At 39.6% G+C, this 17,825-nt stretch overlaps 1 protein-coding gene across 1 annotated transcript in view; it reads right to left on the minus strand.

Annotated features, from left to right (window-relative positions):
* The window catches only part of CCDC141 (coiled-coil domain containing 141), a gene marked incomplete at both ends in the record, with an annotated part of 144,843 nt that overhangs the window by 80,276 nt on the left and 46,742 nt on the right, over positions 1-17,825 (minus strand). Inside the window, one exon of the mRNA XM_081314251.1 lies at positions 11,014-11,133. Within this exon, the coding sequence (XP_081170377.1) occupies positions 11,014-11,133 (120 nt within the window). The remainder of the gene's footprint in view (positions 1-11,013; positions 11,134-17,825) is intronic.

Consider the following 17,825-nt stretch of genomic DNA (forward strand, 5'->3'; position numbering starts at 1 on the left):
AGGGAAATTATTGAGAATATACTTAATTTATATACAATTATCTGATTTAAATTCAATCTTTTCTTTTCTTTTTTTTTGCCCTGTCCCCTGGGTGGGGGCTTGATGTTGTGATATATTTTGAGTGTGACTCTTGGTATGCCAGTCAAAGACCAAGGTGACTTTTGGTTCCAAAACAGGTATGCATCCCTTGTCTTTGTTAATATTTTGCTTGGGGACAGGCAAATATTAACATATGATGTGATGTATGAAGTGTTCCCCATAGTTTGGCCCTATCTTATAGAACAAAGTACATAAGTAAACTGCTTTCTTACAGAACAGAAATAATGCTGAAAGTTACAGCAATTACTCCCCACAGGAATGGGATTGGGACATTTGTTAGGCATTTAATACCCAATGCCGTTGTTGTTGTTGTTGCTGCCATTGTTTTATTATTATTATTATTATTATTATTATTATTATTATTATTATTATTATTATTATTATTATTATTATATAGTAATGCTTCTTTTCTGCCATCTCTTTTGCCGATTTAAGATCCTAATTTAGGAATAGTTTAGGATGCGAGTAAAGCTTTCATTAGAGGTCATTTTATCCGACACAGTACTGAACTTAAAAGGAAGACTGGAGAGAAAATGCACGCTGGATGAGATGAAAAAAGGAAGAATTAAAGAAACGGCCAGAAAAGATAAGCATTTCACATCAAATCAAACTTTTATAGCAACAGCTATCTATGTGAACAATAAGAGAGCTGGAAATGAAGATGAATTATGCTAAACAAAAGAATTTTAAATTTGCCAACAAACCAGGGAAATGGTTAGCATATCAATTAAGAAAAGAGAAATGAAAATGATTCTGAAACTTTAAGATGGAGATACTATATCAAGGGACAATGTGGCTATACAAAGGTTTTTATGTACAGTATTACTCTAACTTGTATAAAGGACATGATATTTCCTGGGGGGGGGGAAGACAATGCTTTTAAAATAACAAAATTTACCAAGGCTTACAGGGAATGAAAGATAGATTATGAATGGACTTATAACAAGAAAAGCTTCTGAAGCAACCAGGGAAAGTACTAGGACTAGATTAAGTACAAGGTTCTTTATTTAAGATATTTTTTTATCATAGTGGGTGGATATGCAAAAAAAGCTTTAAAAAATGGTTGAAATATATACATTATTTCAGAAATTTTTAAACCAGAGAAGTTTCTTCTGGGGCTGATTGATCAAAAGCTGGAAAACACTCATGGAACTTTGCTTCATTCCTTGGCTTGAGAGAAGCAAACATTCCCTTAGTAACATCTGAAGACCCAGTGAGTTCTCAGTAAATTACCCTTTTTGTCTTTTCAGATATTTACTTGCTAACTTGTTTTGTATGGCTGAAAAATGTATTGCACAGATATTTCTGACAACTGATGTGTAAATGTTAAATGACGCAAATGAGCGCATCCTTAGTTCTATTAGATATGGTCTATTCTTCAGTTCTTGTTCAATTTGAAATATTTGAAATATGACTGATAGCAATTATTAGTTGCCAACCAAGATCCTTGAATACCTATTACTCACTGCAAACAAGACACTAATGTAATAGACCTTCCCAATGGTGAGTTAAGATACAGAAAACCCCATTTAGAAACAAACTGCAGAGTCTAGATTTTGCAGTACTTTTCATGTGCTAATTAAATTTTTACTCGTGGAAATGCTTGCTTAGAAAAGCTGAAATCACTGACTGAAAAGAGCATTAAATGGAAATAACATTTATAAATTGGTCTCCATAGATAGTTTGTCAGTGCCAACCTAGTAGATAAATTTCAATTAAAATTTAATTTTCTTTAATAATCATACCATCTCTCTGCCTTTTTTTATCTTCAGAATGGTTAAGAGTTCAACCTTTGGATCAGAATAATAATACTGGACAAAGACTGAAAGTTTAAAGGGGAAAAATAAAACCCTCAACATCTACCGAGGGCAGAATATCTGTTTCATAAAAGCCTCATTCTTTAGACTAGGCATGTCAAACTGCCGGCCCACCGGCTGGATGCGTCAGGCCAAAACCGCGCTCACCCATTGCCGGCAATGAGGGAAAAAGTCGTGATACGTCACGCGACGTCACATGATGTCACGAGTTTGACATGCCTGCTTTAGATTCTCTTCAGATACCATTCGATTCACTTACAGGTAATTCCCCCATTTAGTGAGTTTTCACAAAAAAACAAAGTTATTCAGAAAGGGTACTTACATTAGAAATTCAAAACTGTGACCAAAAAGAGGCCTCTATAGCCAAGTGACTTGGATTTGGTCACTGTTGCAGCGGCAGCCATGTTTAACTATAGGACTTGCCAGGGCCCTTTGGGTTACTTGAATGCAATTTCCTGAAGCCGGAAAGTTGTTTTTTTTCCCCTTGTCTCATGGCCAAACAAGAGCTGCTGATTTTTGCAGCCGGAGTCAGTTTGTTTTGGGGGGTTTTTTGGTGCTGGTGGAGGATCTGCTGCTGCCTGGACCGCAGTACTAGAATTGCTTCTGTTAAGTATTTTAAAATATTTTTGGTTGCTCTATAGTGCTTGTAAACTGTTTGGGAACTGCTCTGCTTTTTAAGTACTGTACTTTGCAAACTACAGGTAATCCCCCCCAGGTACAAACGTTTATTTAGCGAGTTTTCACAAAAACAAATAGATTCAGAAAGGGCGCTTACATTAGAAATTCAAAATTGTGACCAAAAAAAAGAGGCCTCTGTAGCCATGTGACTTGGATTCACCATTTAAACTCTGTGACTTTCCTGGGCCTTTTGCTGCTGGAAGACATTTTTTTCCCCTGGTCACATGGCCAAACAAGAGCCAAGCCTGAACCAGTTTTTGCTTTTGCTGCAATCTGCTACTGCCTGGGCTAGAGTGCTAGAATTATTTCTGTAAGTATTTTAGTTTTTTTGGGGGGGGTTGGGGTTACTCTATAGTGGCAAACAGTTTGCAAGCACTTTGAGAACCGCTCTGCTTTTTAAGTGCTGTACTTTACAAACTATTGTGTTTGCAAACGATTGAGCTTCTATTTCGGAGATTAAGCATATATTACTGTAGTTTGTAGGTTTTCAGTTTAAATTGCCTCCAGAAGTTGTGGGTATCCCATCACTAGAAGCTTTTAAGAAGAGACTGGATAGGCATTTATCAGAAATACTGTACTCTCTTGTGAGAGCAGTGGGTTAGACTAGATGACTTCGAGGTCCCTTCCATCTCTGTAACTATTGCAAACCCAGAGTTCTGCAAATCCCTCCTTCATCTCCCTCTGGGTGCCTGGCTGGAGACTCTTAAGCTGGCAAGTGGCTTTTTTAAAAAAGTAATGGCTTCCCCCAGCCCCTTGGCAGCTAAAGACGCTTGAGCTGGCTAGCAGCAGTTGTTGGTGGGTTTTTTAAAAAAAATAATAATAAAATAACTAACGGCTCCGATTCCTACTTGGAGGCAATTTACTTCCTGAGCCAGCTCAACGGAAACAGCTGATCAGCCGGAAACCCTCCCAGTTCAGTTAACGTGGCAGCTGTCGGAGGAAATAGTAAGTCAGATCTTTGTTCGTTTAACAACCCATTTGATTTAATTAATGAGTTTGACTTTAAAAATTTATCAAATTAAGTCTGATTCATTTGACAAGTTTTTTGACTTATGGCCAGGCTCCGTTAGGTTCGTACCTTGAGGACTACCTGTATTCATGTGTGCCCACTAATCAGGACCAATAAGGCCTTTTCACTGATTTGAATCCCACATGGCTAATATTATATTTTATATATTTACTTTTAAAATGTAACAAATGCCTTTCTGCACTCAAAAATAACAACAGCACTCAAGGCAAATGTGGTTGAGATACCAATGAAAGCAACACACACGTTAAGTCTATCAAATTATGGGAAGGTTATATCCAAATTATGGATGTGCCTGTCATAGTTTTCTACCTACCCTAAAGCCGAAAAGCATGCTAAACTATGAAGACAACAGTTGAAAAGCATTAGTGCTAGTGCTTGCTCATTCTTATTCAGGTGTTCAGTAGCCATTACTGGTAGTTCTCAATTTACAACCACAATTGGGATCAGAATTTCCACTGCTAAGCAAGGCAGTTGTTAAATGATTTATGCCCAATTTTATGACTTTTTTGCCATGGTTGTTAAGTGAATCACTGCAGTTTTTCAATGAATCACATGGTTGTTAAGCAAATCCAACTTTCCCTGTTGACTTTGCTTGTAGGAAACCGGCTGCTAAGTTTGCAAATACATACCGGTTTGCCAAGTGCCCAAATTTTGATCACATGACTGTGGAGATGCTGTGATGGTCATACGTTGTGAGGACCAATTTTAAGTCACTTTTCCAGTACCCTTGTAACCGTTGCTAAATGAATGGTTTTAAGCTGAGCGGAGTAAACCTGTCCACTAGATACTTATGTATACTATGTCCACATCAATTACTCTCCCCAATGAAAAGTTAATGTCATTTTGAAAGAAGCCTACCCATTCCTGTGGCCATGCATATTGTCTCCTTTGGAGTAAGAAACTATAAGTTGGCCAGCCCATACATCAGCTTCTGAGGATATTGCTTTTTTCACTGGGCTTTTCATGGAGTCAGTACTCCGTTCTTAAATATAGGGATCATGTAATAGGTGACTCATCCTTCAGATAAATTCTTTCTTAATCCCATAGGCAAAGATATTTTTTCCTGGCCATCTGCTGAGGCATTGAGAAAAAGTTCTGAATTGTAAGATGATTTGTGGAGTATGTCTTACTTATAACAAAGAATTCATAGTCATTTGGTTTGGTCTGAAGTGGCCAGAAATGTTATGTTTTAAAGCTAAGTGATATTTGTAGCAAGAAAATGAAGTTATATGTTTTCACCAATACCAAATAAAAAACTGTTGTTGTTGTCTTTTCAATTTCTTTGAATAGCTCCAAAAAATATTTTAGCCTTACATATAACCTGTCGTGATTCTCCACAGAACAGTTCGCGCTGTTTCATGTTATGTCTTCAGAGAAAGTAACCTTTTAAATTGCTGCTTTCAGTGTTCCATTCTCAGCCCTTGATAGATCTCAAGTTTGAACTTGCAGTTTTTTTAAAAGCTAAGGTGAAAGTAGAGAAGAAATGCTTTACTAAAAAATAAAAACATTTGGACCATTTGTTCACAAGAAGCCGCTGGGGTTTCAAAACCATGTGCTTGTTAAAAAAAATGTTCCTTTGAAAATCTAGTTGCAAAAAGAAGTTGCTAAGTAGGAATTACGTTGGAATGATTAACTTTCTCTTTTGAATGGAAGATAACTTACTAGCTCTTCTACAGAAGATTTTACTAAAAGTCTAGGCAGATAGCTGATTTTTTCCCCTAGTTAAATTTAATCACATGCATTCTGCAATGAAATATGCATGTAATTCTGTTAATGGTGGAGAAAACTGAGGAATATCTGTGCAATTCATTTTGTAAAATATTTTAAAACAAAAGAACCAACTTTATCAACAGTAAGCTCAAAAGTTACAGCTCAAAAGCTGGTTCATAAAAATGTTGTAACTAGATTAGAAAAAGAGCTCCAGTGAACAGAAGCTGGAATACTAGCATAAATCTTTTAAAATAAGTAAATAAAAGGATTCCCCTTCATGGATTACTGCCTTGTCGTGGCGAAGGGGCTTGCGTAATTCAATGAAGCTATGAGCTATGCTGTGCAGGGCCACACAAGACGGAAAGCAAAGAGTTCTGACAAAACGTGATCCACTGGAGAAGGAAATGGTAACCCACTCCAGTATCTTTGCCATGAAAACCCTATGGACATTATCAAAAGGCAAAACGATATGATGCTGGAAGATGAGCCCCTCAGGTCGGAAGGCATCCAATATGCTACTGGGGAAGAGCAGAGGGCTAGTACTAGTAGTGCCAGAAAGAATGAAGCGACTGGGCCAAAGCTGAAAGGACACTCAGCTGTGGATGTGTCTCATGGTGAAAGGAAAGTCCGATGCTGTAAAGATTTTTTTCTCCAGAGGAACCTGGAATGTAAGATCCATGAATCAAGGAAAGCTGGACGTGGTCAAACAAGAGATGACAAGACTGAACATCGACATCTTAGGTATCAGCGAACTAAAATGGACAGGAATGGGTGAATTTAACTCAGATGACCATCAGGTATACTACTGCGGGCAAGAATCCCTCAGAAGAAATGGAGTAGCCTTCATAGTCAATAAAAGAGTAGGAAAAGCAATACTAGGATACAATCCTCAAAATGACAGAATGATCTCAGTTCGAATCCAAGGCAAACCATTCAATATCACAGTAGTCCAAGTCTATGCCCCAACCACTGGTGCTGAAGAGGATGAAATTGACCAGTTTTATGAAGCCCTACAGCACCTTATAGAACTAACACCAAAAAATGATGTCCTTATCATCATGGGGGATTGGAATGCTAAAGTAGGAAGCCAAAAGATAACCGGAATAACAGGCAAGTTTTGCCTTGGAGTACAAAATGAAGCAGGGCACAGGCTGATAGAATTTTGTCAAGAGAATACGATGGTCATAGCAAACACTCTTTTCCAACAACCCAAGAGACGGCTCTACACATGGACACCACCAGATGGTCAACACAGAAATCAGATTGACTATATGCTCTGCAGCCAAAGATGGAGAAGCTCTATACCAGGGGTCGGCAACCTAAAAAAGAAAAAGAGCCACTGGGAACCGGTTCCATCACAAATTAAAAAAAGAGGGAGCCGCGTGCGTGTGTCCATGCACGCGCATGCGCAAAAAGGTTTTTTTGCGCATGCGCGGACGCACGCGGCTGCCATTTTTTTAAAAATGAGATGGAACCGGTTCCCGGTTGCCCGATGGCGACGGCCCGTCTGCAAAGCTGCCGCTTTCGGCAGCTTTGCAGACGGGCCGTGGCAGCTTCCTCAAAGAGCGGCGCCCCTGCCCATTCCGAGAGGTGCGCGCGCACCTCTCCGAACGACCGGAGTTGCGCGCGCACCTCCCCAAACCTTTGGGGAGGTGCGCGCGTACCTCCGTGCGAAGGGGCAGCGGCGCCGCTCTTTGAGGAAGCTGCCGAAAGCGGCAGCTTCCTGAAAGAGCGGCACCGCTGCCCGTTCGCGCGGAGGTACACGCGCACCTCCGGTCGTTCGGAGAGGTGCGCGCGCACCTCTCGGAATGGGCAGGGGCGCCGCTCTTTGAGGAAGCTGCCGCGGCCCGTCTGCTAAGCTGCCGCTTTCGGCAGCTTCACAGACGGGCCGCGGCGGGCTTCCTGAAAGAGCGGCACCGCTGCCCATTCGCGCGGAGGTATGCGCGCACCTCCGGTCGTTCGGAGAGGTGCGCGCGCACCTCTCGGAATGGGCAGGGCGCCGCTCTTTGAGGAAGCTGCCGCGGCCCGTCTGCTAAGCTGCCGCTTTCGGCAGCTTCACAGACGGGCCGCGGCGGGCTTCCTGAAAGAGCGGCACCGCTGCCCATTCGCGCGGAGGTACGCGCGCACCTCCGGTCGTTCGGAGAGGTGCGCGCGCACCTCTCGGAATGGGCAGGGGCGCCGCTCTTTGAGGAAGCTGCCGCGGCCCGTCTGCTAAGCTGCCGCTTTCGGCAGCTTCACAGACGGGCCGCGGCAGCTTCCTCAAAGAGCGGCACCGCTGCCCGTTTGGGGAGGTGCGCGCGCACCTCCGGTCGTTCGGGGAGGTGCGCGTGCACCTCTCCAAACGGGCGGTGCCACTCTCCATTTGGAGAGGTGCGCGCGCACCACTGCCCGTTGGAAGAGGTGCGCGCGCACCGGGCGGCTGGGAGCCGCAAGAGACGGCTCAAAGAGCCGCATGCGGCTCCGGAGCCGCAGGTTGCCGACCTGTGCTCTATACAGTCAGTAAAAACAAGACCAGGGCCTGACTGTGGCTCAGACCATAAGCTTCTCATTGCAAAGTTTAGGCTTAAACTGAAGAAAGTAGGGAAAAGCACTAGGCCACTCAGGTATGAATTAAATCATATCCCTGTTGAATATACAGTAGAGGTGACAAATAGATTTAAGGAATTAGATCTGATACAGTGCCTGAAGAACTATGGAGAGAGGTTCGCAACATTGTACAAGAGGTAGCAACTAAAACCATCCCAAAGGAAAAGAAATGCAAGAAAGCAAAATGGCTGTCTGAGGAAGCTTTGCAAATAGCTGACGAAAGGAGGGAAGCGAAAGGCAAGGGAGAAAAAGAAACATATGCCCAATGGAATGCAGAATTCCAGAGAATAGCTAGAAGAGATAAGAATGCCTTCTTAAATGAACAGTGCAAAGAAATAGAAGAAAACAATAGAATAGGGAGGACCAGAGATCTTTTCAAGAAAATTGGAGAGATGAAGGGAACGTTTCATGCAAAAATGGGCATGATAAAGGACCAAAATGGCAGGGACCTAACAGAGGCAGAAGAGATTAAGAAGAGATGGCAAAATTACACAAAGAACTATACAAGAATGAGCTTAACGTCCCTGATAATCACAATGAGGTGGTCACTGACCTCGAGCCAGACATCCTAGAATGTGAAGTGAAGTGGGCCTTAGAAAAGCTGAGCAACAACAAAGTTAGTGGAGGTGACAGTATTCCAGCTGAGCTATTCAAAATCTTAAAAGACGATGCAGTAAAAGTGCTACACTCAATTTGCCAGCAAATTTGGAAAACTCAACAGTGGCCATAGGATTGGAAAAGATCAGTTTACATTCCAATTCCAAAGAAAGGCAGTGCCAAAGAATGTTCAAACTATCGCACCATTGAACTCATTTCACATGCTAGTAAAGTTATGCTTAAAATCCTACAAGCTAGACTCCAGCAGTATGTGGATCGAGAACTACCAGAAGTACAGGCAGGATTTCGAAGAGGCAGAGGAACTAGAGACCAAATTGCCAACATACACTGGATCATGGAGAAAGCTAGAGAGTTCCAGAAAAACATCTACTTCTGCTTCATTGACTATGCTAAAGCCTTTGATTGTGTGAATCATAACAAACTGTGGCAAGTTCTTAAAGATATGGGTGTACCAGACCATCTTATTTGTCTCTTGAGAAACCTATATGTGGGCCAAGAAGCAACAGTGAGAACTGGACACGGAACCACTGATTGATTCAAAATTGGGAAAGGAGTCCGGCAAGGCTGTATACTGTTGCCCTGCCTATTTAACTTATATGCAGAACACATCATGAGAAAGGCGGGGCTAGATGAATCAAAAGTTGGAATTAAGATTGCCGGAAGAAATATCAACAACCTAAGATATGCAGATGGTACCACTCTAATGGCAGAAAGTGAAGAAGAACTAAAGAGCCTCTTGTTGCGGGTGAAGAAGGGGAGTGCAAAACTTGGGTTGAAACTTAACATTAAGAAAACCAAGATCATGGCATCCGGCCCTCTTAATTCCTGGCAAATAGATGGGGAAGAAAGGGAGGTAGTGACAGATTTTATTTTCCTGGGCTCCAAGATCACTGCAGATGGGGACTGTAGCCAAGAAATCAAAAGACGCTCCTGGGGAGGAAAGCCATGACAAATCTAGACAGCACACTAAAAAGCAGAGACATCACCCTGTCAACAAAAGTGCGTATAGTCAAGGCTATGGTCTTCCCAGTTGCAATGTATGGCAGTGAAATTTGGACCATAAGAAAGGCTGAGCGCCAAAGAATCGAGGCCTTTGAACTGTGCTGGAGAAGACTCCTGCGAGTCCCTTGGACTGCAAGGCAATCAAACCGGTCAGTCCTAGAGGAGATCAACCCTGACTGCTCTTTAGAAGGCCAGATCCTGAAGCTAAAACTGAAATACTTTGGCCACCTAATGAGAAGGAAGGACTCACTGGAGAAGAGCCTAATGCTGGGAAAGATTGAGGGCAATAGAAGAATGGGAAGACAGAGAATGAGGTGGCTGGATGGAGTCACTGAAGCAGTAGGCGTGAGCTTAAATGGACTGCAGAAGATAGTAGAGGACAGGAAGGCCTGGAGGAACGTTGTCCATAGGGTCACGATGGGTCGGACACGACTTCGCAGCTAACAACAACAAATAAAAGGATTGTTGCTCAAGAAGAAGCTAGCTCATGAATTTCATCTTTCTGGAGAAAACATCAATGCTTTTGTTTCCATAGCCAACTTTTAACACCAGCTGGAAGACAGGTTAGAATAGATGGTACAGATGATCCTCTGTATCATCTATTTCCAATTTACAGGTTTCACCCTAAGCAACAGCAAATGCAGGAGAGAAGAAAAAAACAGGTTGGGAATGTAATGGGCAACAGACTCAAGCTGTGCACTTTTTCACACCAGAGCCGTGATCTGGATGACCTCCAGCTATTTGTGAAAGACATGTACTGTGCCCAGGCACAGTACATGTATTTTGACCATTAAGAGATGAATTATTGTTCCCTTCAATTTTGCATCAACCGGCCTATATAAAATACATTAACACAGCAAGCATTTTATAAATCCTTATGCACATGTTACAGCATTAAACCAGAATTAATTAATCTACTCTAGTTTCTATTTAGTCATGGAATTTACTGGATATTTACCCAACTTCCTATTCATTAATTTATATAGATAAAATGGTGGGGAGGGAAGAAGAATGCTTATGTTCCTTTGAATGAAGTTGGAGTACTTGTATATTATGTGTATTGTGGGTGAGGTGGCCTTTCAGACTTGGGATGGCATGAAATCCCTGTTGTTTTTTAAGAACCAATTTTACTGGTTTCTAAATATTTTTTTATATAATGCTATTTTTATTGCTGACATTTACTCTACTTTCAAGCATGCTACAGATTTTGTTAGAAAGAACAGAGCAATTTCAGACCGAGCTGAGAAGGATGGTTCCTTAGAAGTAACAAGAAAAGCTTTATCTTGAAATAGGAAAACAACAATAATAAAAAAAATGGTAACCAGATTATGTAACCTTAGATAAATACTTTAAAAATCAATGTCTTAAGTTAAACTACAATCTTCTTAAAAAAATAAAAACAAAACCTTAATAGAATACTCCCATAAAGGATTGGAAAACTAGAACGTGACCACTTCAGATAAAGAGTCTTACTTTAACCTTATATTCCATTTCCTTGTGTTCCTGAAGCAATGCTTCATTTTCCTTTAAAGATGACCCCAAGTTTTGCTTATTAATGTAATCTTTTATGTTCTTCTTGTACCAAGAGGTTATCTGAAATCAGAAACAATCTTTTAAATGAATAATATATGCAAAAGAGCTTGATGGAAGCTGAATCAGTAGGGATAGACTCTGCTCTGCTGATACAGGCTATTCTCTTATGGACTGGCAGATGGAAGTTTATTCACTCTGTTAAGCCAAAAGATCATTTCTTAGATTATATTGTATTAAGGCAGACAATAATAAATAATAAACTGTGGTTTGTTCCATAAGCCATGGTTATATAAATCAGAACTTAGCATGATGTATGAATCCAGCTGCACTTTTTTTTAACCTGTGGCAAATAATTTCTCAATCATTATGTAACAATTCTAGAAGGAATAGGGTTGATAATGAGTACATAATATTAGGTTCCCATTTACAATAATTGGGCACTTTTAGCTCTACTACCTTGAGTTCCTGGAGAACAACAAACATGGTAGAATTGGGCTTTATATTCTCCCTCATCTAGAATGTGTGGTGGTCTATTATTTCTAGCAATGGCATTTTAAAAATATTTTTTGAAATTATGATTAACATTATAATCTTGGGTCTCACGATGGGTACTCCTTATCATATTCTTTCAATTGCTCAGAAAAGCTCGAAGAGGTTAAATTCCAGTCATTTGCATCTTGCTCAGAAATGCTAAATGGCGATTGGGAAAGGGGAAGTCAAGAGGGGGTGTGTCAAATTGTTTAAAGCAGTATTAGGACATCGGGAGGCAGGTCTTGCCCCTTTTCTATGGAGATTGCAACATTGTGCATATTCCCCAAAGGGTCAGAGATTGCAGTGGGTGACTGTGATGCTCTCCCCATTCTTACAGAAGCAAACACTTCTGTTTAAAGAAAAACTTTTCCATTAACCACCAAAACTAGTTTAATGCTACTAAATGATACTTCTAAGATCAAAATACTATTAAAGTATTGTATTTAACATAATAAAGCAATAAACATTAAAAAGTACATTAGAATATATAATTATTCTGGATATTGTTTATTCAGCCTTTGTCATTTCCAGATGTGTTGGACTACAATTCCCAATATCATTGCAACATGGGCATTTGTAAATGGATGACAGTAGTAGGAAGTAAGAGCTATTTAATTTAATTGGGCTTAATTCTGAATAGACATATACATTCTTCTTTTCATTTTGCTTCACTGCAATGTTTCATTCCCAGAACTGTGTTTTGCAATACTTTTAAGTGGTCTTTTAAATTGCTGTATTCATTTTAGTTTCAGCCAGAGCCCCTTTTAGGCAGTTTTATCAATGCATGATAGGTACGAACAGCATCACATTTCATGATCAACAAAATTGCCAGTGAGGATTAAGACAATGTAAATTCTAGATATGTTTGGTGCAAACATGTGCTGCCCCATGATTCCACTTCTAGAAATTGACCGTACTCAATTGTAGTGGTGATCACGAGAAGTGACATAGTATTTCATGCACAACTCGGTTCAAAGACAAACTGGCCTATCAACCACACCAGCCTCTCCTCTACAAAGTGTCACTGCACACCCTTCCCCAGCGTTTGTTGCCTCATGCCACTATAGTGAAAAGTCTGTTGAGTTAAGACTGGGGTCAAGATGGTGGTCAAATTGGCATGATTGAAGCAATGTACATAAAAACAGGCAGGACTTCAATCATACCACTGTTTGCCATCTTGATTTCTTTGACTACACCCTGCAGGCAGCCCTGATTAGGACTGAGGAGAAAGAGGTCAAAATGCCTCAGCCATGAAATTTACCAGATGTTTTCAGATCAGTCATCTTTTTCATCCTGACTTATTGTACAAGGATTGGGGGGAAAACCCAAAGGACAGGAGTAATCACAATATTACTACCTTAAGTTCCAGGAGGGTAGCCATGATAGAATTGGGCTAAGAAACAAGGCCTATCATTTCTGGGCTGCAAAGCCTGGAGGAGGACTAGATGGCTGCAGAAAATCAGGTCTTTGTTCCCAGGTTTGCAGCCCAGCTAAAATATGCCTCAAGGAAGTAAATGATGGCATCACATCACACAATGACTTCAAGTAATTATGAAAATAGACCCTCTGTTTATATATATGTATTCACTGGAGCTCTAATGAACATATAGAAACCAATCCTGCATAATACTTCATTAATTCCACAACAGCCTTAATATGCAAATAAAATATAATAATGTACATGCTACAGTGCTGGGCTCTTTAACTACGTATTGAATAATTGTCTAAGCATAGATCGCAATCCAACATTTAATTATTCACCCTGAACCAAGAAAACTACCTGAAAATGTCTCTAAATCACTAGAAGTTTATCTTCCCTTGAAAGGCCTTTACCTTTTGAAATTCCATTAATTTCAGTGAAATTTCATTGTGCCTAATTACACTGGGAGCCAGTCTGGTGCATTAGTTAAGGCATCAGGTCAGAAAGCGGGAGACTGTGAGTTCTAGTCCTGCCTTAAACACAAAGACAGCTGGATGAACTTGGATAAAAGACGGCCACTTTCTCTCAGCCCTAGGAAGGAGGCAATGGAAAACCACATCTGAAAAACCTTTCCAAAAAAAACTGCAGGAACTTGTTTAGGCAGTCTCTGAGAATCAGACCAAATTGAACGGAAGGAAAAAAATTATACTGGACAGACTCCATCTTCTGTCTTATTAATGTGTCAATTATAAAGAATTTTGCTAAGAATATACTGAAAGTAAACCAGTGTTTCCAATAAATGGTTCAACTACAAACTCAGCAAATTACTAAGGTGTTCAGAGTAGTACAGGATTAAAAAAGAGATAATTAAATAAATTACATTTGATGTCATACCACAAATGACTTTTTGGGTGCTTTGAAGTTATTCATTTTGATTATCACTCCACATTCAACTCCTGATTTTATTTTCAAATAAAGAATCTGAAGAAGTGGATATATAGCCAAACATTTCCCCCTGACATACTTGGGATCTGAACTGAACTGAAGTATAATGGAGTGGTTCAGTTGAGCTATAGTGGTAAATTAAGTATTATCGTTATAACTGTGAGTTTTACTTTGTGATTTCCTTCCTTTTTGAAGGAGGAAGTTCTGGCATTTTCCCTTTCACTTTAGAATACAGTGACCATGTTTTCTTGGGGGGGGAAGGACAAATCTAAATCAGGGGCAAATCTGAAAGAGGTTCATAAAGGTTTTTAAAAATTGTTTATAACTTTGCTTTACAAAGGAAAATTAAGGCAAGACAGTAAAAAAATAAATTTTCAAAAATCTAAAGAACAACTTTTTGAAATAAAGAACCCTCCTTTATAAAGGACATGTGGTCACTATAGTAAACTAGTTTTTTTTAATTTACATATTTAATCAATCTGTTGCACCATCTCATGATCCTAGGCAGTTCACAATAATAAAATTTCTGTAAAATGGCTAAAATGGATTTTAAATCCCAACTGAAAAGACCTGGTGAATAATTCACTTTTAGGGAGCTTCTTAACAGCAATTATAATTTGAGCCAATCTCACATACATGGAGTGGGACTTCATGAGGACGAGGGCCATAATGGAGAAACTTTGTCTCCAAGTCTGCCTCCCCCCTCAACTTTCAGATAATGGGGCATCAGCAAGAATTTTTTTTTAGTCCCATTTATATCCCGCCCTTCTCCGAAGACTCAGGGCGGCTTACAAAGAGTCCTCAGACTGGTTGAATCTGGCTAGAGGAGTCTTGTCTTGAATTTATATAAGCCAAGCCATATAGGATTTTATAAGTTAAAACCAACATTTTGAACTGTATCCAGGAATCTACTGGAAGTTAAAATCAGATCCAAAATCATAAGCCATAGTTTAGGATTTCAGTTGAGGGAAAGCTGGTTTGTTGCTAAATAATAGCAGGAATTATTGAAGTCTTCCTCCTGGAGACAAATCAAGGAAAATGGGGAAAATGGCAGCTCCACAAATCATATTTTAGAGGAAGACTATAGAACATTGACAGTATATTTCTTGCAGATTTGGTTTTAGTTTAATTTAGTTTAAGAAATCTGTGTGAGATATGGCCCCTAGGTCTAAGCAAGGAATCCCAACCTTTTGAAATAAGTTGGTACATCTGACGCTTGTTAGCATGTGATGGGAGATCCAGGAAAATAGCTCTCTTAAGGAGTGTTTGCTCGTACACAGAATGACTACCGCAGTGAGTGCAGCCAAACAATTACCAGAAGATAAACGTATAAGATCACTCTATCACAACCTCTAGACAACCAAGATGTTCAGTATCAAACCACAGCCTACTATCAAGAGACTCAATCTGTCACTTTCCATCAGCTCTGTAATTGTCCCTTGCTCCTATAACTGGCAGTAGAGAAACAATCTTGTTGAAGAAGAGGAGCCTAAGAGCATGCATTGAGTTCTTTTCCTCTGGGTATTTTTAATAGATTGATAATATGCTGCAAAAACTGTTTGAATGAAAGTTGGTTCTGACAAACTGGCAACAAAGAGAAACATATGAAATGACTCCCAAGATTTTATGCAAAGGAACAAAAGTATGGACAACTGTACCTATCTAAAGCAGAACCATGGATAATACAGAATTTATAAATTGATATATTTTTAGCTTTTAACTTAAGTCTGAATGAAAGAATTGGTGGTGTTCATTCACATTTCATGACAAATTTTGTCTTTTCAAAACTACATTAGTATTTAGAAAGAATCCAAGGCCATTCTGAGAAATCAGAATGATTCCAAAGGCAACATATCGGTTTCTTTTGTAACTTTGCTTAATATTAAAGTAATATTTTGATACCTTTTTTTAAAAGACACACAGAGAGAAAGAAGGTCTTATGGGCATCAGAAGATTTTCTCTAGGTGCACATTGGTGCTCGTGGTTGCTACACTGAAGACCCAGTGAAAACGTGTGCAGATAAAGGAGAAAAACCTGTGCATTTGAACCAACTATCATCCAGTCCTTTGTCTACCTTTGCTCCAGAGGAAAAGTAAAAACAGTAGAGTAAAAGCTAATTAGTTTTATTCACAAGGGTTTACACTGCCACAGATTATTGCTAGTTTAAGAAGGAAAAGGCTACATTGATGCTGGTACAGTTTACTTAAACTTGTTGCATTAATGGGATGAGGATAAGGTAAAGGAATCATCACAAGGACGTATCACAAAAAGAAATTGCCAAGACACATTCATGCTGTGGGTTGGATGCAAGGGGGAAAGGCACCAAGTTTGGTTAAGTCTGAATTTTTGCCTACTAGAAATTTGGCTGATATAAATCTTTCCCTAAACCTTATTTTTGCTTAGAATTCTGATCCATGCAGGCATTAGAACTAATAAGCACAAGCACAGTGTCCCCTTCTATATAACCATTTTCACATGTAATGGCTGCAGCAGAAATAGTATGAGAAAATATTAAAATGAATAACTATATTAAATGTAATTAGTAATCCATCTAAACTACAGTGCAATCCTAATTTCTCTTTTCCTATTCATAATATCTGAAAATAATTATGATTTTCTACCACTAGAAAAATGCTCCAGTGTACGGGAGCTCCTACTGTATCAGAACAAGGGCAAACCTGCCATCTTCATTTAGAAATGCAAGTTATGAACAAACAAGCCCAAGATCCTTGAATAACTGATTGATTTGTACACTTCATAAGAGTATGTTTGGAAGACATTAAGAAAAATACAATTAATAATGGATATGCTTCCTAGGGTGGAATAACTCTGCCTGTCTTTGGTTTCCATTAGCACAGGGGCACTATTGAACATATTTGACTGAGAAGAGCATTCAGCAATTATGAAAAATGCTCAGAATACTGCACAGCATTTATAAGTTAGGAAAAATATATTGTTTTGCAAACTTCAAGCCTAAAAAGTTGTTCCCCATGAGCTATTGAAACAGAATAAATTGAGGTTATTATAACTGCAGCTAAAATGTGATTCTGAAAAAGAAATATTTGACTACAAATTTAGTAGCCCTATGCAGGGAGATGCCTGTGTGTGCAAGAGCTAAATTTATGTGCCTATCCAAGTTACCTGAAATTCCCAGTCCCAATGTTTTTGTTACAGTAAGTTCCCTTCTGATTGCCAAGGTCTGATAACCTTGGAACGCTATTCCGCTTAACGCACCTATAAACTTCTCTATGACTGGAAACTCTAGATAATATTAGTATCACACCTATATATGGGATCTTGTCAAATAGCTTGTCTTAAAACAAGGATTAGGAGCCAACTAGCTCAAGAAACAGCATTGAAAGGCAGTTAGAGGAGGACTGTTCAAAAATCATTCACAAAGAACAGGTACAGAGCTATCCAAATTACAAAGATGGATTCACACAATAAGATGTGTAACACCAGCTGCCTGCAATTAGTGCAGGTTCGCATCCTACCAGGCTCAAGGTTGACTCAGCCTTCCATCCTTCCGAGGTAGGTAAAATGAGGACCCAGATTGTTGGGGGCAATTAAGCTGACTTTGTAATAATGCCGCTTGGGGGCCCCCGAAAGCCCTAATAAGCAGGCATATACATAGAATGAAGGCTATTGCAAAGCACATTGATTTGTGCTTAGATTGTAAGCCGCCCTGAGTCTTCAGAGAAGGGCGGGATATAAATGGGATTAAAAAAAAAGATGGATTTACCCACTTCATCAATTGTTCTCTCTTCTTTTGAGATGGGCAAAAAAAAAGCAATTGGGAAGGAGAGAAAAATCTCATTCCTGAGAACCTTGTGTTAGGTACTACCAAAAAAAGTAT

This window comes from Vipera berus (genome assembly GCF_964194415.1).
Source record: "Vipera berus genome assembly, chromosome: 1".
Lineage (NCBI taxonomy): Eukaryota > Metazoa > Chordata > Lepidosauria > Squamata > Viperidae > Vipera > Vipera berus.